We start from the raw sequence: 23,499 nt of genomic DNA, 5'->3' as shown, positions 1-23,499 counted from the left end.
AAAACAAAAGGAAGAAACACTTTCACACTTTTATTCAGTCACAAAGAAGAATGAAATCATGCTATTTGCAGGAAAATGGATGGAACTGGAGACGATTATGTTAAGCAAAATATGCCAAATTTAGAAGATTAAAAGTCAAATGTTTTTTCTCATAGGTGAGAGGTAGAAAGAAAAGGAAAAAAAAAAAAAAGAAAGGTGGTCATGGCAGAGGGGCGGGGTCCCATGAGAATGGAAGGGAAACCAGTAGAGGAAAAGAACCAGAGAGAGGAGAGTAACAGGGGAAATTGATACTGGCAAAATTATACTGTTATATCATGTGCATGCACAAATATACAGCAGCAAATCCCATCATTACTTATAATTATAATGTACCAATAAAAATATGGGGAAGAAAGGTTGTGTTTGCAGGGTCTATTTTGCAGATGGGCAATTCTTAATGGTCATTATATCCAAGGCGGAACTTTGTGAGTGCCAATAAAGGACATCATAGTTGAGCATTTCTTGGATTCCAAGAAAATACACAGCCAAAGTATTAATGTCACCCTATGGCTTATGAAGCCAATGAAGAGGTAAAAAGAGAATTTAAAATTTTCACAGTAATTTCTTGATAACCCTTGCATGACCTAGCAATGCTTCATCTGTGATCATAAAAAAGGCTTTGGGTGTGGATGGTACAGCTCTCAGAACCATCCACACAGCTTTTGATTTAGCAGAATAAGGTGTTTTTCATTTAAATCCCATCCTAGAACTGGATCTACTACATCATGGGGAATAATGGGGATAAACAGGAGGAGCTGGAAGGATCAAAACACTGTGTCAGTTCCTGTAGACACTAATGCAACGTGAAGTCATCCTCTCTGCCTCTAGGTCTACAAAAGTCTAGCAGTGTTCTGAGTGTATCCTTGCCGTTCTTACTCCTTAGACTATGTGAGAAGGTTAGCATTTGGATTATAACTAGTTCCTTATAAATCATCCTTCTCGAAAAATTTTTAAAACCCCAACTCAAAGATTCTTCTCTTAAGAGCAGCGCCTTTTGAATTTATGTCTCTAAGTCTCACCTGGTACCTGGCAGGCATATAGATGTTCAAAAATCATCCACAGAATGAATGAATGGACTCGCTGTGCTCTCTATGAGCCCATATTTCCCTGGGATATACTTTCGGGCTTTAAAGTCTCTGTGACCTTCTCCCATTCCTGTGCCATTCAGCATCTGAAAGATGCATAAGCAACTCTAACTCTGTAAACAAATTATTATATGTTGGCCCCTGTAGGCAAGATCTACTTCTTCTTACTCCAGGTCTACCCTGGATTCTTTGCTCTTAATTTTGCTTATTCCTGGACTGATCAGTTGGCTGTGCCTCCTACAGAAACAGTGGAAGAGATTAAAGAAGGGGCAATAAATAGGAGGTAGAGTAGGGGAGCCTGAACAAGTAAAAGAAGACTGCATATATTGAGGCTTATATTAAGCAAAGCAGTCTCGACTTGAAATCTCCATTCCTACTAGACAGTAATCTCAGCTTTTTCCTGCCTTGGAACTGCTAATCACCAAGAAGGCAACTAGTCCATTCGACATGTTACGTAAGTCAGTAAAAGGTATCCTCTATAGAGTCGGAGGCAGCCAACCCCAAAATGCATGTCATGGTGAGAAAAATGTGGGCCAGAATTCAGTTGCACTGGATCATTTGAGCAGGCAGGCACCTTGGGCAGTAACCAACCTGCATTACGATGTTCTTTGTTCCTGATAGGTACTTACTCTTTGGAGCCTAAGTCTTTATTCCTAAGAACTACAATCTCATTCTAAAAGCTATCTATCAGATTCCTGGACTACACTGTAACAATTAGAAGACTTAGGAGAGCTGGGTTTGGTGGCACATACATGTAACCCAAGCTATTTAGGAGTTTGAGGCAGGAGAATCTCAAATTGAAGGCCAGCTTCTACAACTTAGTGAGAAGATGCCTCAAAATTAAAAATTAAAAAGAGCTGGGGACATAGCTCAGTGGTAGAGTGCCCTGGGTTCAATTCCCAGTCCAGAAGAAGAAGGAGGAAGAAGAAAAAACGGAGGAGAGTGAGGTAGATGGGAAGGGAGAGGAGGAAAGAGAGAAGAGGGAGAAGGGTATACTGCTATTAGGTGTTTGCATCACTGTAAACATGTCTTTTCACCTTCAGTTAGCAAAACCAATGGGATAACTTTACGTGAAGGGCTTTTTCTGGTATGTTTGGGCAAACTCAGCAATCTCTTCATTTCTGCCTTTGTGGTTTAATTCCAGCAGGTAGAAGATTTATGTATATACAGTGTTTTAACCAGCTTTTAGTTGCTGGGACCAAAAGACCCAACCAAAACAATTTAGAAGGAAAAGTTTATTTTGGCTCATGGTTTCAGAGGTCTCAGTCTCTAGACGGCCAAATCCACAGCTCTGGGCCCAAGATGAGGCAGAATGTCATAGCAGAAGGGCTATGCAGGAGGAAAGTAGCTCAGGACATGGCAATTAGGAAGCAGAGAGAGAGTTCTACTCACCAGGGACAAAATATGTACCCAAGGGCATACCCCCAGTGACCCACTTCCCCCGGACACATCCTCCCTGCCTATAGTTACTACCCAGTTAATGCATTCAAAGGGATTAATTCACTGATGAGGTTATAACTCTCATAATCTAATTATTTCACCTCTGAAATTTCTTGCATTGCCTCACATATGAGCTTTTGAGGGACACCGCATATCTAAACCATAACATAAGGTCTTCCTTTCCTAACTGTACACTTCAGTAGAGCCATGGATAAAAGGTTGGGGGGGGGTGGATTTCCCTCCATCCCTCGCTGGTCGAGTCTAGCTCTCCAGGGCTTTTCTCAATGCAAATCAGGCAGCAAATCTTAGAGTATCAGTGACACAGCTTGATTAAACCCTGGGTGGGCTGTCCTACCACACCACACCAGCTGGACCCCAAACTGACAATGTTCAATGCTTACAGAGCTGTCAAAATTGGAGATGGTGTGGGACTGAGTAAAGGTTATGACCGTGCCAAAATCTGCAACTGTGTTTTCTGAGTATGCTCTGTTTCCAAACTGGAAAAAAAAAAAAAAAGTGACTCTTTGGATTTGACTAGAGAAGCCTGTTGATTTTTTTTTTTCCCTCAGACAATGGCAGGGGAAGATGAGTATGGTGTGGATGGGAGGGTTGAACTCAATAAGTAAAGGCTCAGTTTTGATGGGGCTGGCCTCTCCACCACCTGTGCCATTGGAGTAATTTTCTAAATGTTCAAAAGAAATTCGTGAGGCTAGATTCCCTTCAGTGGCAGGGCCTCATATATGTTTTTCCTTGGGAAAGATAAACTTTCCAATGAAAGGAAGAATTCTCTGGCTCTCTCTTCATTGTTACTCTTTTTGGGGGTAAAACATAGCTCCTATCTGCCAAATTTCCACCAAGACTCAACTGCCATTCTTGACCAGTAACTATAATCCGTCCCTTTCCAGGGTGGTTTGACAGGATGTAACTGGATCTTGAATGTTGCTTTACTTGAAGCACAGCTATAACTGAGATTTCTAGGGTCCTGAAGCCTCTGCTTTTAATAGTAAATTCAACAGAAGCTCAGGAAGGGGGTCTGGTGGAAAACATCCCCTTGGTCTCCCCTGTGCATAATATCTATAACAAATGGTGACTGGATCTAAAATCATGTTGTTGTCTCATTAATTTTTTAAGGTTCCAACTTCTGAGGACACTGGGAAAGGAGCAATTATAATTGTGAGGTCAGGATTTAGGACTGCCCACTGCAATCATTCAGGCCCTTTCTCTCTGTATTATCTTCATTGCTTTCAGGCAAACACATATAAATCTGGCTGTTTTTGGATGGACAGCCCAGGCAGACTTGCCATGTAGTAATGAAGTAAACAACTAGGTTTTATTCCTCAGGAGAATATATCGATGAACATGGTGGCTGCCAAGTCTGCGATGCTTCATGTGCCAAGTGCCGGGGGCCAACCCAGGAGGACTGCACCAGCTGCCCCCTCACAAGGTGAGTAGCCTTCGGTATCTTCTGGGTGTGGAAGGTCACAGGATGCAGGGTGGGAAAAGGAGGTGCTAACGAGCTCAGCAGCACCCCAGGGATCTGCGGGAAACAGGACCAACTTGTTCCCATGACACAGATATTTTCCTTGGTCTGGCCACAACCCACGTCTGTACTATCCTTTCTCCATGATGCCCAATACCCTGTGCAAGGACCAGTTCCCTGGGCACTACGAAGGCTTCTTCAATGATGAAGACGGTGGCTTCAGAGCCATCTTTCATGACTGGAATTTCATCCCTCAACCATCACTTCCATCTTCTGGCCAAATATCTACTCATTTCTAGAGTCAATTCAAGAGTGAACTGTCCTATGAAATGCCTCAGCATTTCAGACCCTTTTGAGTAGAATTAACCTTCTCTGTCTATGCCTCTTTGCTCTATATAAGCTTCCCACCAGGCACCTGTTGAAGACATTTGCTTACATCTCTGTGTTAAACCGTTTGCTCCTTGAGATCCTCCCTTTTGTATCTCCAGTTCCAGTCAGAGTGCTAGGAAAACAACAGGCACCTAATAAATGTTTGATAATTGAGTGAATGAGGGCCTATCAAGCATGTGAGTGGCATTCTAACAAAGAGAGTTGGAAACTTCTGTGGTTTTGGTCGGTGCTCCTCTGATCCCAGCACTTGGTGGTTGTTGGCTGCCATGTTGGAATGAGTAGCCCATCATTGCCAGCTGTCTGTGGAGGAAGCAGGGTGTCTTCCCAGACCAGCAGGAAGGGGCTGTTCCACTGGCAGGTGCTTTGTGTCTCTAGAATGGACACTCCCTATACCAGTCATGTTCTCCTGATTAATCTTCATGACTGTAACATCTTTGAGAGCAGAAGCTGTGGTGTAGGTGCCCCGCTATTCCCCCACAGTAGTCAAAGGTGTGTGCTTTATTGAATCTATAATCAATAATCAATATCTTAGGTTTGTTTGGCTCTTCAAATATCTTCCTCAGAAAGAGGAAGGAAGAAAGGAAAACAATGAGTAAAAAAAAAGAAGGAAGAAGAGAAGGAAGGAGAAAGACAAAGATAAAATAACAGTTTTAAGAATTCTCAGTGATAGTTGGGTGCTGTGGCACATTCCTATAATCCCAGTGACTCTGGAGCCTGAGGCAGAAGGATTGCAAGTTGGAGGCCAACCTGGGCAACTTAACATGACCCTGTCTCAAAATCAAAAAATAAAAAAGACTAAGGATGTAGCTCAGTGGCTAAATCCCCAATATCATTAAAAAATTACAAAATCAAAAAAAGAATTCTCAATGATAACCATTAGGACATTTTCAAGTATCTCTTTAAGAAAACTAGACTTCTAAACATAGCATTTTCTTCAAAGAAATTTCAAAGCATACTTTAAGATGGAGATAATATTATCAAGATGAGGTTCTCTTTCTCTTCTTACTCCTGACTACAGCAGCATCAAATCCCATTGCATGTTTGGACATCTTTTGAACTGGAAGAACATTTTAGCATTGCTCGATAAGACCGCCCATCATCCAGTGCACAGTGCTGATTATCCCTGGCTCACCAGAAATGAGAAGTGAGAAAAAAAAATCTACCATTATACATGGTCATTTTAAGAATCTGAGTCCATTGGGACTAGATCAGAGGTAAACATGCTGGGTTACTTCAGTCGTTCCATTTGTGAAGTATCCTGTGATCTAGCTTTTGAAGAAATAAAAGCAAGTGCATGGACCTTGAACCAGGATATCTTCTTAAGAAAATCTTTTTCCCCCCAGGAACAATTTTCTTCTCATCCCTCTGAGCATGCCATCCCCCAGCCCCATTTCTCTTCTTTGATGTCAGTTAAATATGTCCAAGGAAGGGCACCATAGCATGGCAATGAGCTACCTGACTCCTTTTCTTATTTTCCTTGAAGGAGGCTGAGAAGGTGAAAAGAAAGCAAACATCTTGGAAAATGATGATGTTGGCTTGTGTGTTCTGGAAAGAGCAGAAAAGTGTTTTCCTTAAGTGTTTTCTGAAGATTAGTCCTCATTCACTTTGTGCTGCTGCAACAGAATACTTGGGACTGAGTAATTATGAACAGAAGTTTGGCTGACTATTCTGGAGGCTAGGAAGTCCAAGTTCATGGCACCAGCACCTGGTAAAGCCTTTGCGGCTGGGTCATGCCATAACAGGTGGTGGAAGGAAAAGAGAGCAAGAATGAGAGAGCAAGGGGAAGGCAGATTTTCTTTCCTAACTATCCCACCCCCATGATGACAGCATTAATCCTTGCGTGGGGCCAGATTCCTTGCAACCTATAGTTATTGCTTATTAAACCCCACTTCCCAACACTGTTGCATTGTGAATTCAGTTTCCAACACATAACTTTTGAGAACACATTAAAACCATATAAAATGAAATCAGGTCCATTAAAGACTAGAAAAAAGCACCTGCTTAGCTGGGCATGAGGTTGCACACTCATAATCCCTGCAACTCAGGAGACCGAGGCAGGAGGATCACAAATTTGAGGCTAGACTCAGCAAGTTTATGAAATCCTATCTCAAAATAAAAGATAAAAAGAGGTGGAGATGTAGCTCAGTGGTACAATCCAAGGTACAAGCTCCTGGATTCAATCCAGGACTGCAAAAAGAAACAACAAAAATAACCTGCTGCTTTATATCCAACCTGAGATAAATGAAGAGTCCAGGGATCCTGTAGTGAGTCTCCCTGCCCTTTAGGTCACAGGTAAAGGAGGGGAAAGTACTCAAGGACAAGCAATAGTGGTGGTGAAACTTTAACACCCTATATCTGACACAAGAGTTGCACAGGTAGAAGAAGGGACACCCTAGAAAAAGTGGAACTATAGAGAACACAGCCTCTGCCCAGCTGTGGAAGAAGGAAGCAGAGTTACGGGTAGAGAATAATCTCCCTCAATCTCTCTCCTTTGAACCTCAGATCTCCTGTGAATGTTTCTCCTTATCTGAAACTAACTGGAGGCCAATGAGAAATACAGCTTATCTGTGAGGAAAATTGAGCTTAGGATGCTGTATGAAGTGGGCTCACTTCTAGGCAAAGGACAGAGAAATGCAGAAAACAGATCTGTGTTGGGAGCGAGAGGAGACAAACAAAATACCCGAGATAGTTGTTATAAGTTTCTTCTTGTTCTGAAGCCTTTGGATAGCTCTAGTACTGGTAAAATAAAGATAATCTTCAAAGAGTTTTCATCTGGGAGAGGAATGTTAACATTTGTCTTGAAGGTCTGCTTCAAAACCACATGCAAGTGAAGTAAATTGGTGGAGAGAGAGATGAAATAAGATTGGCCAGGCCTTGATGACTGCTGAAGCATTTGTACTGAGTGATGAATGTATTGGCTGGTAGGAGGTTTACTTTTATATATAGTGTGTGTGTGTGTGTGTGTGCCTTTATATATGTTTAAATTACTCTATAATAAAATTTTAATAAACAAAAGAATTTAACTAAAAGAATTCAACCCTAACGTGGTTTTACAGGAAATCCAATTAGAGAAGTTGTTTCTGCACCCTGTAGTTTCCCTTTGCATGTCTATAAACCTTTGGGTTTAATTCCTTGAAGACAACTGAAAACATGAAGGAATCAAGTGCCCCCTTTGCCATTGTATTTACCATGCAAACATCTGAAATGCTGTGGCCATATGGCCCATGTTCATTTCTAAGCCCATTCCTGAAGGAGTCAATGAATAAACTAAAAACATTTGAAAGTTACCTCTGTTCTTATCCAGACTTAAATATTTTTATTTGATCTGCTTCAATGAATGCAGAAGAAAAAAATTTTTTTTTCTCAAATTTCATTCCGTTAGACCATTAAAGCACCAAGAAGTCACATTAAGTGCCTTTGTCATGGCTTTAATTAGGCCAAATCAACAATCAGCACAAATTCTGATTTGCCATCTCCACTGTTACAGTTCACATCACACGTGCACACAGGCACACAACCTGGGGGTTTCTGGAATACTCAGCTCCAATGCTGAGATCATCTGTCCCAGCTCATTAGCTCTTGGTTCTACCTTCTTCCTCCTTGCTATTAGATCTGTTGGACCTGGAACAGGTCCTGTCTATGAGAAGGTCAAGATCATGCATAAGTTGTGGGGAGAAGTTCTTCTGTAGAGATCAGCTTATCAGAATGTCTTTGGATTTCATGCATTAGATAACTGGTGGTCCCAGACATACCTTGATACTAAAGAAAAGTTTCATCAAACACATTTTCTTCTTTCATAGAGCCAAGTGAGGACTTTCTACTTTGTCTACTTTTCTGTAGACAACTGTGGCTATTTGAAATGGGACTTCTCTTCAAGTTTCTGAGCAATTTTTCTTGAGCAGGATGGAGAGTGAAGGACAGTGATATAATTCATTGCCTTCACTTAAGCATGTCTGATTTCCTTATCTTTATCTTTAGAAAGAATCATGCTTTCACAAACATTGGGTATGTTGCTTTTGCTTTCCTCAGGGTGCAGGAGGAGGGGGTGGCTTGACACACAATTATGTGCTTGAAAGTTTCTTAAAATCAAATCAGAAGTCCCCTTTCCTAATAAAAAGGGAAGGTTGTGCCTTCTGCTTCCTCCTCTGTCTGGTGAGGTTTAAATGGTCCCTATTAAATCAAATTACCTCTCCCAAGGGAAATGACTTCCCCAAAACCAAGTTATCATCTCTTCCTAAAAAGAACACAATAATGATGTGTTTCACATCCTTCTGAACTGAAAAGATTTAGCATGAAAATGAACCCCTAGATTTCATTTGCCTTTTTTTTTTTCCTTTTCAGCAAAGCATGGAGTAGCTTCCTTTATTCAAATCCTCAGAAAGCTCTTCTGCAGATTTTCTTATAGGGATGTTGTTGGTTTTGTTGTTGCTGTCATTTTTTAACTAGTCCCATCCAAATAATTCCTTGGGAAAAACATCTCCTAACTCAGAAATCAGAGCCAGAGTGGGGCTGGGATATTCCTGTTGGGCATCAGAACCACCAGTTTAACATCTGAGCTCGGACAACAGGCACCTCAGTCTGCTCCATGGTGCAGAGGATGGGCTTTGACAAGACAGCCAGATGTGGGTGTCTGTTTAGGGTTGGGACTCCACGCACTTCTCTGCGTCAAAAGGATTGTTTGGTCCCCGAATCAAAAGGCCTGGGCAACCAGGAGCAAGTGACTTTTTGTTAAGTCACTGGCTTAAATCCCAAACTGATGTAAGTGACACAGATGGTCAAGATATGGGAATGAACAAGACAGAAGATCACTTAAGTTGCAGAGCCCCAGGCTAATTTCTTCCAACCCTTGGATCGAAGTGGTCCACTCTGCCATTCAAGGTTGGTTCCAGGTCTGGGAATAGCAGAGTTTAGACAAGTGCCACCCCAGGACCAAGTTGCTCAAGGTCTACACCTGGCCTTTTGTGTGCTGTCTGGCCTGAGTGGAGGAAGTGGTAGAGAGAGAAGGAAACCTTCCCTTTTCTGTACAGGCCCAGTCAGCTCCCGCAAGCCTGGATGGCAGCACTGTGCCCTTAGGGCCATGCACACACTGTGTACTCTGTTAACCTCCAGATGGACACAGTAGGTGCACTCTAAGGAAGCTTTAATAGACTCCAATCTGGCATCACCTGTATTACTTGGAAATCACTCAGCAAATTCCTGTCATTGAGGATTGATTTTCAAAGTATTCTCTTACATGAGCCAGCAACCCCACTATCTGTGTATAGCCCAAAGAAATGGAATCAGCATACCAAAGAGAGGCCTGCATGCTCATAATCATTATAGCACTACTCACAATGGTGAAGATATGGAATCAATCTAGGTACTCATCAACAGGTGAATGGACTTAAAAAAAAAAGTGCTATATATAGCGCCGTTCGACCATAAAGAAGAATAAAGTCCTGTCATTTGTAGTAAAATGAATGTAACTAGAGGATATTATGTTAAGTGAAATAAGTCAGACATGAAAAGACAAATATTGCATGTTTTCATTCATATGAGGAAGCTAGGAGAAATTTATATGAATGTAGAATAGTAATTTCTACAGTCTGGGAAAGTTGGGGGTTTGGTGGATAAAGGACATTTATGGTACCAAACATAAATAGAAAGAATAACTTCTGGTGTTCCTCAGCACAGTGTGTGACTACACTTCACCATAATATACTATATACTTATATATATGAAAATCTAGAGGAGAGGAGCTTGAAGACTCTACAAAAAGAAATAATAAGGAGTTGGAGAGGTTAATTATTCTGACTTGATCAGTACATGCTATAGGCATGTGTTGAAAATCTCACTATATCAAATTAATAGTATAATTAATACATGTTAATCAAAAAAGCTACATAAATAAATAATCAAAGGTTTAAAACAAAATTATGCTCTCTGAACCAGTGGTGTTAGCATTACCTGGGAATTTGTCAGAGATGCAAATTCTCAGTTTCTTCCCCCAAGACCTCCTAAATTAGAAACTCTGGAAGTTGAGATTCCAGCTCACTTCATCTATTCCCATTACCTACCTGACTCTAACATTTATTTGATCAACATCTTGTATTTTTCTTAGCAAAATTCTTGAATACAATTGACTTAATCATATTTCTTCTTATAACTACTTTGTCAAGAAAAATGACACAAAAGCATGAAAAACAATGACATGATGTATATATTATATGTATATAAAACCAAAGATATTAGAAGTCAACATGCAAAGCCCTTGTGGATGTTCACAAGCATGGTCAGAAAACAGAGACTGTAGGATCCCATATATCAGAAAATACTTTCAAAAAGTGATGTTCGGAATCAGAATTCATTAATTATTTACAATATACACAGGCCAAATTTATAAGTAGCACCTATTCTACCCTTCAAGATCCCTTGGAGCTGACATTTCTCTTGCCCAGTGTGGGTAGGGTGTTAACTAAAGGAAGAATATTTTCTCTAAGACCTCTGCATTCAGAGGTCCATTTAGCATCTTGAAAGTTCAGAGACCTCCATCTGACTGCTGACTGGATTTGGCCAGAGTCTACAGTATGGGTTTAATCCCTGTGGGTACAAGCTAGTTTATTTGGAACCAAATACAGGATCAGATCCCCAGCCAGCTCCTGGAATGTCTGCCGTTGGACCCAAGTCTCAGGCCAAGGATGGGTACATGACTAATATTTTGCATGTTCTAAGATGATCAGTCCCAGGCAACCCTCTTGTTTCTGGAACAATGAAATCCAATCTGTGCAGTGAAACATGAATACCACATGTTCCAATACTTGGGGCCTTTCTGGGAAGTCACCCTGATACATTCTAAAAGTCTGCTTTTCCTCTAGGGTTTTTGATGATGGCCACTGCATTTTGAGCTGTCCCTTGTGGAAATTTGAGTTTAAGAGCCAATGCCATCCATGCCACCACACCTGCCGAGCCTGCCAAGGAAGTGGACCTTCCAACTGCACCTCATGTGGAGCAGGTGAGGGAGCCGCTGTATCCTGCCCTACCTCATCCCTTCCCTTCTCCAGCCCACCTCCTTTGGTCTGACACAGAAGCCTCATCCCTGGGGTTGAGGGTTAAAACTTGACAACTCTTCCTTAAAGAGCCTGTACAACTCTGAAACCTCTTCTTGTTGTCAGAATGTGAAAACATTGTTCCCATTATGATGGATGCTGACTCATTGCCCCGGAGGGGATGGGAGAGGAAAACTAAGATCAGGCTTTCTCCAGAGAAGGAGAAAGGACATATCAACTGGATGTCAGATATAAGATAGGGAAGCAGAGATATGTTGAGGCAAAGGTAAAAAGCTAGAGAATTAAGGAGGCTATTTGGTCTCTAAAAGAGATAGCATATTGAGGCTGTGTCAGGGTCTTCTCAAAGCTGAGCTGTGCCATTAAGATGTTGTCAGAGCCCTGCAGAAACAAGGAAATCATTTCAACTCATGACAAATGTGACCTTTTGCGTCCCAGTTTGAACTCCCTTCTCCTGGTCTCAAAGGTCCTCTGCAGTTTGACCTTTGATCCCTCTAGCCTCATCTCACATGTCTGTCTGTCCTCTAGTTTGACCTCATGTGAGCCAGATTCATATTTCATTTGGCCCACATAATACTTTTAATATGTGAGCCAAATTTAAAATTTGGGAAATTTCAAATGAAAACACAGTTTTTGTTTTTTGTTTTTTTTCTTCTTTTCTCTTGAAAACTTGGAAGATCTGACTACACTGGTTCTACATCTCTCAAAGAGTTTCCCGGAGCCTTAAAGAGGCTGCTCTCAATTTCTCCACAATTTCCACCATTTCTGAGCATCTCACTGGTACTGAGACTGTCAGATATCATCATCATACTTCCATCATTTTTCTGGTGAAAGAGAATTATTTTATCTTTATTCTCACTTACAATAAAACCAAGAAAAATGAAGAACAAATTGAGAATGTCATGGATTCACAGGGATACAGGAGATAAGACATTCTTTGAATAAATTAAAAGTATTGCTTTGTGCTTCATATGTAAAAAAATACACATCTATGTCATTTTTATCTCTAGACTGTCACATGCCATTTACTTCCTCATTTATAACACAGTGCTAACAGTTACCTCTTCCATACTTATGAAAGTTAAATGAGATTGAATGAGATGAAATAACAAAGCATTTAGAGCAGAGAAAGACATAGGAAGAACTCAATGATATTAGCTTTTCTTATTTTCATTTCTATTCTTGTTATTGTTGTTGTTATTGTTTTAATCCACTTACTCCTCTGGGCATTTGCGTTTCTCTAGCCTGTGAGACTTCACTTGAGGTGTTCCCACTCATTGTATGGTGACTCCCTACTATTCCACCATTTCAACACCATTTCTGCAGGGAGAGCCTCCCTGCTTGCCCAGGAAGACCCCTTCACAGGCACACCTGGAGTCCTCTACTTCCTGTTTACCAGCCTCTTCACATTGCATGTCTATCTTATCCATAAAACCCTATGCCCCATAAAAGCAATGAATTGTTCTTGCCTTATTTTCTGCTGTATTTTGATCATGAACACAGCCTTCAACATGTGGAAGGTATGCAATAAATAACTGAATGAATGAAAGGTTAAGTGGAAAGAACATTAAGACCAGCAGTCAGAAAAATTGGGTTCTTGTCCCAGTTTTGTTACTAACTTGAAGACACTAAACCAATCAATTCACTTTTTTCAGTTTCTAGTTATTTGTTAAAAAAAAAAAAAAAAAGAGCCAGGCACAGTGGTGCATGCATGTAATCCCAGCAGTTTGAGAAACTAAGGCAGGAGGATCACAAGTTTAAAGCCAGCCTCTGCAACTTAGTGAGACCCTAAGCAACTTAGTGAGACCCTGTCTCAAAATAAAAAATAAGAAAAGGGCTGTGGATATCGCTCAGTGGTTAAGCACCCTGAGTTCAAGGACTAGTAGCAAAAAGAAAAAGAAAAGAATAAAGAGAGAGAGAGAGAGAGAGAGAGAGAGAGAGGTAAATGGGCATCTAAAATCATCTTAACATCAAATAAACCAATAAATATCTATACAAAGCACAAAATTAGAAGTTTAGATGTTAAACAAATGTCTAGTCTTTTAAGCATCTTTTAGCTACTTGGACCAATCTACACATTAAAAGGTTTTGACTTATATTCTGTATTAACTATTTGAAAGGCTGTGTTTAACCCAGTATCTTCAACATTTATTGTGTCTCTCCCATGTCCAAGTTCCTGCATGTTGAGAGCTGTGAAAAATATAGCAAAAGACAACATGATACTCAGCTTCAAGGGGTTTACTATCTAACAAGGATGTTGTCCCCCTGTAATACAAAACAAGAAAATATCAGACAAAGCCCACATCAATGGTAGGAATCCTACCACAGGTCAGAGAAGAAACCTCACTTCCAGCTCTAGTCAGCAGAGAAGGGTATTGCTTAGCAAGCCATGTTCTCTTCCTAATAAGAGCTTGGTGTCCCTAGTCCAAGGATTGTTAGCACAGAAAGGATATCAGAGACCTTGATGAGACAATACAAAAGGTAGATAATTCAACTGAAAAGGTTTTCCATATCTATCAATGGAAGCTTTAATAAAAAGCTGAAAATTCAGCTGGGCTCAGTGGCGCATGCCTGTAATCCCAACAGCTTGGGAGGCTGAGACAGGAGGATTGCAGGTTCAAAGCCAGCCTCAGTATCAACGAGGCACTAAGCAACTCAGTGAGACCATGTCTCTAAATAAAATACAAAATAGGACTGGGGGTGTGGCTCAGTGGTCAAGTGCCCCTGGGTTCAATTCTCAATACCAAAAAAAAAAAAAAGCTGAAAATCCTATGTCTGGGGAGTTACCCCTAGCCACACAAGCCTCTCTCACCAACTTGTAGAGATTTAATCTCTTATTGAATTGCAACTTCATTAAGTCTTTGGTATGAATCCTTATGGAAATGCAGATGTCCAGTTATGTTGGTGAAAATTCACTCTAAATTCTCCTCCAGTTCATCCTCTACCAAATGAGACCCAGAGATAAACTAAACCAATTACAGTAAGCAAAATGTTGAAGTAAACTTCATAAAGTTTATTTTCAGCTTTTCTTTCATCTTTTCTGACAGTACTTTTCCCTCATGCCCTCAACCCTCAACCTTCCTTCCCTCCTACAGACTTCAATGTCTTCACACTAGTCTACCTTCTCGTATAACAAAACCAGCTGTTAAGAGATTCTCTGATAAACAGATATTTACCCTTTGAAACACCTGAATGCCAAGCTGAACCTCTTTCAGAGTTTCTTTGTATTTTAACTCTTACCTCACAACATCCCATGAAAGGTTTTGAAGCTAGGAAATATGTGAGCCCTTCTATTGCTGGAATCAGCTACATACTATTATCATAATTCATATTTGGAGACCCTGGGCAAGTAGCCAAATATTAAGCATGGTTTTTAAATTGCTGAATATTTGTAATTATCCATAACTAAGCAAGCTGGCATACTGCTTGGGCTTTAAAAGTGTGACTAAATTGTCACATAATCCTGGAGCAAGCCCATGGGGAGAGTTGACCATTGTCAAGGCATCTAACTGAGCTCTCTTTGTAGGGTCTGTGTGTTTTAAAAACTGAGGTTCTTCCAATCTCTGTCCTTCAAACCCATATTATAACACCCAAATGGGTCCAAATAATAAACCCATGTCCAAATAATAAATATGGAATTGAAGAACATTTACTATAATATCTGAGCCCATTGATGTTAATTTTTAATTTTATGGTGGTTGATTCAATTGGCTATATGGAAGAAATTGAACACTGCCAAATATGAATTCACTGTCTCATTCATTCAATCATTCAACAAATATGTATTTAGGACTTCCTGGATTCCAGGCTGCCCCTAAGACTCTGGATCCTGAGTTGATGTCTCAGGAAGGCATAGGGATAAATGTAGACCAACTACAGGACAGAGAAGAGGTAGGTTCCTTACTGTTGTCCCCCACATCTTCCCATCCTACATCCGAGAAGTTGTGGTGTTCTGAAGAGCAAGACCATTTGTGAAGGAGTCACGGTGGAAATGGAGTTTGGTAGGGTTTAAGTCGCTGGGAACATAACTTGTAAGATTGACACTCTTGTGATCTCTTGAGATACCAGGTTCCACCAGATCAGAGTGTCATGTTCCATTACATTGGTCTGTAGATGTGTTGTCACCGGATGCACAGTACACACTCTCAAGCACTCCCCTTCACCTGCAGAATAAGGTTCTAAGTCTAACTTGAAAATAACTGATACTTTTTTGCCCCACCTCTAAGGATTTCTCCTTTTTTTCCCTTTGGTCCCACAGGAAGCACCAGATTTCAGGTATAAAATTACAAGGAGCAGAGATGGCTTGAGAGTCCATAATTCAACAAAGCATTTGTAAAAGTATATTTAAACTAGGGCACTGCTTAAATAATAAATATTAGGGCAAATCACTTGAAAGTGGTCCAAAGGCTTAAGGGCAGCCTGGCATACAGAAGTTCTAAATATATATTTGTTAATGATGAATGAATGGGTGAGTAGATTCATATTTGCAATATCCCAATACTCATCTACAGATAAAAATAGTCAAATGTCAGAAATTATGTATGGTTCAATCTGATATTACAATGACTGTCAATTTCTGCTTGCAACAGGGAGGTTAGTGCTATATTTATGTACAAATTTGGCAGCCTTGTATCTTAAAGGTGAATGTTTTTGGATTTCCATGTGTTAGATTATTTGATGAGTGATCACTAGAACCTGGTTGGTTATTCTGGGTAACACAGATTGGCTGCTTTTCCAAGGAAGGGCCATATGTGAAATCTGATTCAGAGAAGATGTAAACCCTGAACATACTCAGAATAAAAACTCTAGAAGGCTGGGAGAAGACCTCTAGGTTCATCTCTACTGTTAGTGTTGTATTTTTATTTGCACCTGATTATAATTGTTTGTAGCTAATTGTAATGTTTTGTAACTGATTGATTAGATTTTTCTACTTCCTCTAAGAACAAATGTTCATAGTCTGTCATTCTGTGGGTATTGCCCATTCTTTCCTTACAGAGCCCAAAGTAGACAGAAGTCAGGAACCCTCAGGAATGCATGTAAAGGAGCAAAGAGGTGTGCTTGATCTACTGCTTCAATGAGGCCGTCATTATGATGTCTTTGCAAAAATTCAGACCTTAATTAACACAAGCACGTGATTTTGATAATACTTCCAAATCACTTTAAAAGACTGAACTTATATAAAGCAAGTCCATCATTAAGCATGCGTTTATTCCTATGGGATCTCTGTAACCCCCCAGGTCTAAGAGATTCCACAGATACCAAAAAAGCCCTTGGGAAAGTGAAGCACATTTTGAATTGTAGTTGTTCACATGGTTTGTGGTTTTGCAATGACATCCCAAATAGTAGTTGCTGTTCATTCAAATATATAAACTATTGCAAAATGATTCCCTGCAAGGAAAACTTTTCAATGACAAGGATATAGATATTGCACTTTTCATTAAATCCAGTCTTATACTTCTGGTCCCTTAGGAACAAACGCACTCTGTCGTTTCTTTTTTTAATAAAATGTTCTACATTATATTAGCTTCATGGCTGATCTTGTATATTTTCTCTCTTTCCGTTGCCCCTCTAACTGGTCAGACAAGCATGGCCGAGAGCACTTCTTGCATCAGGGTGAGTGTCGAGAGAGCTGTCCAGCTGGCCACTACTCTGCCAAGGGGCACATCTGCCTGCCCTGCCCAGACAACTGTGAGCTTTGCCACAACCCACGTGTCTGCACAAGATGCATGAGCGGCTACTTCCTCGTGCCCACCAACCACTCCTGCCGGAAGCTGGAGTGTGGACAAGGTGAGGCTATTCTGTTTCCCCTGCCCAGTACCAGGAAATGGGAGGACAGTCTGTACCTCTGTATGTCCTGGAGACTTAAATTACCCCCTAATAGTAAAATCAGGACTTAGGACAACTGAATGCTTCCATATATCCAATGAGGACAATAGTAGCTGCCCCTCTCTCTTCCCCCACGTCTTCATCCTAGGTTTTCCCAGATTCAGTCTAAGCACAGAGAAGCACAGCCAGTCACATAGAAGTCATTGGGTATTTGCAGAAGGGATATGTTAGAGAAAAAAATTAGATTAGAATTCAAAAGTCTTGGCCAACAGTTTTCTTCTTCCCAATTACCAAGTAGGAAACCCTGGTCAAAACAAATCCAATTTGTTATGCTATGGTGCCTCTGTGAAGGGGACAGCAAAGCACCTGGTTAGACATGCTGTGAGAAGCCAGTGAGAATCAGCCTCCCTGATCTGAAACCACTTGAAGATATTAAAACGGACTGTGAATCATATCTGTTATTGTTTATTGCCCAATTTGTTATCTCCTATGAGAAGAAGGAAATTTAAAAACAGCACTTATAGGTTTGGCTCTTTTCTATGTAAGAATGTCACAGACTATTGCTCCGTCTCTGTGTAAGAATTATGCCTGGCGTGGTGCTGAAACAAGCACCAACATGTTTTTAGAATAATTAAGATAGGAATTTCTATTTCTGCTTAATGTTCATGAAGGTAGTAAAAGATTTTAAAAGATTTTTCTTTTAATATGTAGGGCAGGACAGATAAAAAGAAAGACAGAGCCTGTTGATTTACACACCCAATTCCATTTCCCCAGAAGCAGTGCTGATTTCTTTCATAAAGAAAGAAAGAACACCAGCTTCACTTCAAAACCAGTTCCAGGCATGTGGCCCTACTTTGTTGTATTTGTACCAGTCAAGCTGATTCAATCTATTGAAGAATTAGAAGAAGATAAAAAAGTGTGTGGCACATATATTGTCAAGGATGGCTTTGGATTTTATAACTGCTCTATGATTTAGTAAGCTACATGCCACCATATTTTCATAGCAATCGATGTGTCTCCACTCAGTGGAAATGAGTTGTATTTTCACTCCTCTTGCGGTGCAGGTGAAGTTCAAGACTCAGACTATGAAGAATGCTTGCCTTGCGAGGAAGGATGTCTGGGATGCAGCTTGGGTATGTCACCTTCCTTTGTTATTTAAAGAGTTTAAATAGCTTTGTCATTTTCAACACACCCATATTCTGTTCCAGCTTCAGAAAGAACTCTTCATCTTTGTCATTCTTAGTGTCCCCAGCCATATCCATTGAGGAGGCTTTCTTCGATACCAATAGGGTCACGTGGAGCAATGTTTTTGAGATAATAGATAGGCCTCTGGTCTTAATGAAAATCAAGTTTAAGAAAGGACAGTAGTATCACCCTATGACCCAACTATACCACTCCTCAGTGTTTATCCTGAGGAATTAAAGTCATCATACTATAGCCAATTATGCATACCCATGTTTATAGTAGCACAATTCACAATAACCAAGTTATTGAACCCACCTACATGTCCATCAGTGGATGAATGGATAAAGAAAATATGCTATATGTTCACAAAGGAGTTTTATTCAGCCATAAAGAAAAATGAAATTATGTCATTTTGAAGGAAAATGGATTGAACTAGAGATTATTATGTCAAGTGAAATAAGCCTCAGAAGGGCCTACATTGTCTTTCATATACAGAAGCTAGAGAGGAAAAAGAAAAATAAAGGTGTGGAGGCTGGGGTCTAATAAAAATCAAAGGGATGGGGCTGGGATTATGGGTTCAATCCCTAGCACCAAAAAAAATCAAAGGGAGATCAGTAGAAGAAAACAACTGGGAAGGAAGGAGGAGAGAGTGGTAGGAAGTAATACTGGCCAAATTCTATTGTTATATTGTGGGCATGTATGAATATGTGACCAAAAAATTCCATCATTATCTACAACTATAACAGACCAATAAAATATGTGGAAAGAAAAGAAAGAACAGTGGCACCTTTCTCTCTGATTGGTAGCTAGTTGGCAGCTCTCTCTCAGCAACCACATTGCAAGATGACTGATACTCTTCCCTTCTCAAGGTGACAGATTTGAAAGACAATGAAAAACCCAAGCAAAAAGATACCAACTTACTCTCACTCATCCAGTGTGTGCAACTCAAAGCTTGTGGGAAGAAAAAATTGGGAGGTTTTCCTTTATAGAATGACTCTATTGCTTGGGTCCAGGACAATCCTTAGAGACGGTGGAGTTGAAATCCCTGACATGTTACAGAAACCAAATGTAATTCTTCCACTCATATCAGTGGTGTCTCCTTTCTCTTTCTCTCATGCTCCTGGTAGAGGAGTGATGTGGACAGTTTGTAGCACACAGCACCACTGGACTGCATGCAAAATGTCAAAGAGGGATATACCACCAAATTCCAAGATCATATCTTAATGTAAGTTTAGACAAGATATAGAAACCAACTAAAGATCACTAGAGAGAGTGACAAGTGTATTCTAAATGCTGATAATTGTCTTACCTTCAATTCAAAACTTTTTCTTGATTCATATTCTCTATGTATTAGGACTTACATATTCTCAGATTGACTTAGTTGAACTCAATTATGACCATATTTCTGATCCCTCTGTTGATCTCTCCAATAGAGAGATCTTTTCCAAGTTCCTTTTATTTGTAAATTGGTGGTAATACTTTTTCAGCTGACTGGTGTGATATCTGGTATGTATGCCTCTTTCTGCCTAGACATTAAATGACTTGAGAATAAGCTCTGTGACTTATATGCTCAGCTCCCATAAGATTTAACAGCATGCCCAAGATATAATAAATGCACAATTATTGTACAAATGTCCCTGACTTATGATGGTTTGATGTATAAAGTTTCAACATTATTTTGGTGTGAGGGTGGTACCTATTCAGTAGAAACTGAACTTAGGATTTTGAATTTTGCTCTTTTCCTGGGCTAGCAATGTGTGGTACAAAACTCTCTCATGATGCTGCTGGGCAGTAGCAGCAAACCGCAGGGCCCAGTCAGTCACGTGATCACAAGATAAACAGCAAACACAGTATATGTTGCCAGTGTTTTCAGACACAGGTATTTAATAAATTACATACAACATTCAACAGTTTATTATGAAATAGCCCTTGTGCTAGATGATTTTGCCCAACTATAAGCTAATGTATGTTTTCTGTTTAAGTTAGGGCTTAGCTAAGTTAGGTAAGTTTAGGTTGGGAACTTTAAATGCATTTATAACTTAACATTTTCAGTTTAGAAGAAGTTTATCAGGAAGTAACTTCATTGTAACTAAAGGAACGTCTGGATGAATGTTTGGTGGATTGAATTTGAGAGTTATCCAAATTCAAAACAGAGATAAATGGCTTAGGAGACCCAGGGATTTAGATTTTATGTTTTCTGTAATCAAAATTTGTATATGATCCAAGGAGAAGAGAAAAAAATATAGAAAAATAGGTGATTATTTTTTTCGTGGAATACTAGAAAGATTTAAAGAAAACATGTATTTCATAATATTAATAAGAAAGTATATGAACTTAAAAGACACAAACAATTTACTGTTGATTTTATTGTGATTCTTCTTGTGAAGCAAAACATCATCCTTTGGAGAGAACTTAGCTTTATTCCATTTTAATAATGTAGATTTTTCTGCGGACCAAGTCTAGACCATCTCTAGAGGAATTAGAGAAGTAAAATCAGCTACTTTGAGACATTTTATCTCCGATATGTAATAAATAGTTATTGGGAACCTTGAGATATTTCCTGGGTTTTTTATTCCTTTCCAGATATTTCGTGCACTGTAGATTACTATTTGTCTTTTACGACTAATAATGAAAAACTCAAATTCCAGATTGATGGGCATTTTAATCTTATTCCAGGGTGGAGTTAGGTATTTGTCAATCCAAAAAAAGAGAAAGCTAAATCCACAACCAAAAAGTATTGTTTTGTCTGGAAGAAAATATTGAATTTGATATTCTAGGATGGAACAAGGGCGTTTTTATTATTACAGGGTTAGATTTTTTATCAAGCTGTAAACAAACAGGATTTTTTATAATACTCTTATGTTTCAAGAGTATTTGATGTCAAATTCTTTGTCTTTTTCATCAGTGTCTTGAAGGAAAATTTTAACAAAGATAAACTTAAGTATTCTAGACTGTATATTTTACTAATTGAGGGGGAAAGTAAATAGGGTAATTTTACCTAACTTTTTTACCTAATTTTTTTTATCTAATTTTGCCTAATGTTTTTTAATTTGGAGAATGCAGTGATATTTATGACACTTAAGTTATAACCAAAGATTTGGGACCCATATCTATATCACCATTGACTTAATTATAAACTTTAATTCAAATTGCAATATGGCCTCTTTACTTCCTTACCTAATCAGTAAAAATAAAGATTACCATGCCTTTATTTTGACTCAGAAAGGGGTAATAAAAAAAAAATCCATTAAGCTAGGTGTGGTGGCACACACCTGTAATCCCAAGCTATTTAGGAAGCTGAGGCAGGAGGATGGATTGAAAATTCAAGGCCAGCCTGTGCAATTCAGTGAGATTCTGTCTCAAAAATAAAATTTTAAAAATGAGATGGTATGCAGGTGTAGCTCAGTAGTTGATCCCTTGCCTAGCATTTGTGAGGCCCTGGGTTCTATCCACAGTACTACAAAAAAAGAGAAAAGAAAAAAAAAAAAAGGAGTTGAAAACCCACTAATGTTTGTTCATTGAAATGAAATAGTATGGAAAAGCATACAGAATTTTTAAAATTTAAGTAATTGAAAAAAAAAAAAAGTCATGTCAATTGAGTGACAAATAAAAGAACACACAGATACACCAAAAGAATTTAGAAAAAAAGGAACTCCTGAGCCCTGAGGTGGTCGAACACAAACAATTTCCAGGAAGATGAGACCTGAGATGATCACTGGAGTTTTGCAAGGAATTTATAAAGAGGAAAAAGCTATCCTCTGGAGGGTCTTTCAACTTGGATAATGCAGGAAAAAAGGCTTGGAGGAAAAAATTTCTGCCATGGATTTTAGGATGTTAAATGTACTAATTTTACAGAAGAAATAGTAAATATTAGGGAATAGTCAAAGAGAAATTTGGAGATGTGGTTCAAAACCAAAATTTGAATTCCAGACTAATGAGTTTAAAAGTATTCTGTGACTTAAAGGAATAATTGTAGGTTCTTCATAAAATGAGGGGGGGGTCTGTTGGGAGTATAGTGCTTGCCCAGCATGGGACTGTAGTAGATACACCAGTGAGAAGGTTCCTTGAGAAAGTTGGGCACAGTGGTGCAGCCTATAATCCCAGCGGCTTTGGAGGCTGAGGCAGGAGGATTGTGAGTTCAAAGTCAGCCTCAGCAATTTAGTGAGGCACTAAGCAACTCAGTGAGACCCTGTCTCTAAGTAAAATACAAAATTGGGCTGGGGATGTGTCTCAGTGACCCTGAGTTCAATCTTCAGTTCTTCCCCCCAACACCAAAAAAAAAAAAAAAAAAAAAAAAAAAACTAACAGAGAAAGTCTGGTAAGAAGTACCTACAGCCTGATCTCAGTTGGTACCAGGAAATTGTTGCGGAAAGCTCAGTCCTTGTCCCTGAAGCCAAAGGAAAAAGTCTTATTGTTTAGCTAGCAAAGGAGAAACACAGGGGACTCCTGTCCCAAAGGCTGAGAATCTGCCCATCAGCAGGAACAGGGGGCTGTTAAAGAGGTGATTCAAAGGCTACGTTCCGTGAGTTCTCTGTTGGAGTTGTAATTCACTTGTTAATTTGGGAGATAGTCATTTCTGAGATCTTCTGATACCATCCCCAAAGTCTAGATTCCTCAAGGACAGATAACTTTGCCTAAAAAGAGGATGAAAGGTAATCCTGTTTCCTCTGAGATTAGGGAGGGGGAGAGATTAAGGAGGAGCAGGGAGAAAGGAAGAGAAAGAAAAGTCCATTTTAAAAATAAGCTGCAGTGGCAGAACAGCAAGGGTTATATTCAATGCATAAAATGGACCAAGGTTACAAAGCTATGAAGAAAGAGAGGTGCTTTTTTTAAAAATCCCATTAAACAAACAGCCCCAAGCATAAGAAAAGAATTTTTATTATAATATGAGAATGCAAATTAAAACTACCATGAGATTCCATTTCTCACCTATCAGATTGGAAAAAATTCATGTTTGCCAGCTCTACAGGGAAGGCTTCAGAAAAGCAAGTACTCTTATTTCTTGCTTGTA

The 23,499-nt window shown here is 39.5% G+C and overlaps 1 protein-coding gene across 2 annotated transcripts in view; it reads left to right on the top strand.

The window, feature by feature from the left end:
* Pcsk5 (proprotein convertase subtilisin/kexin type 5) overlaps positions 1-23,499 on the top strand; it is a 449,712-nt gene that overhangs the window by 322,186 nt on the left and 104,027 nt on the right. For both annotated transcript variants that reach the window (XM_046459433.2, XM_046459431.2), the window contains exons 21-24: positions 3,906-4,008; positions 11,289-11,425; positions 17,058-17,264; positions 18,368-18,436. In XM_046459433.2, the coding sequence (XP_046315389.1) occupies positions 3,906-4,008; positions 11,289-11,425; positions 17,058-17,264; positions 18,368-18,436 (516 nt within the window). The remainder of the gene's footprint in view (positions 1-3,905; positions 4,009-11,288; positions 11,426-17,057; positions 17,265-18,367; positions 18,437-23,499) is intronic.

Source organism: Marmota monax, unplaced genomic scaffold, assembly GCF_021218885.2.
Source record: "Marmota monax isolate L192 unplaced genomic scaffold, Marmota_monax_Labrador192_F-V1.1 WCK01_AAM20220418_F8-fsc00059, whole genome shotgun sequence".
NCBI classification, from domain to species: Eukaryota; Metazoa; Chordata; class Mammalia; order Rodentia; family Sciuridae; genus Marmota; species Marmota monax.
This window is presented reverse-complemented; position numbering and strand designations above follow the sequence as displayed.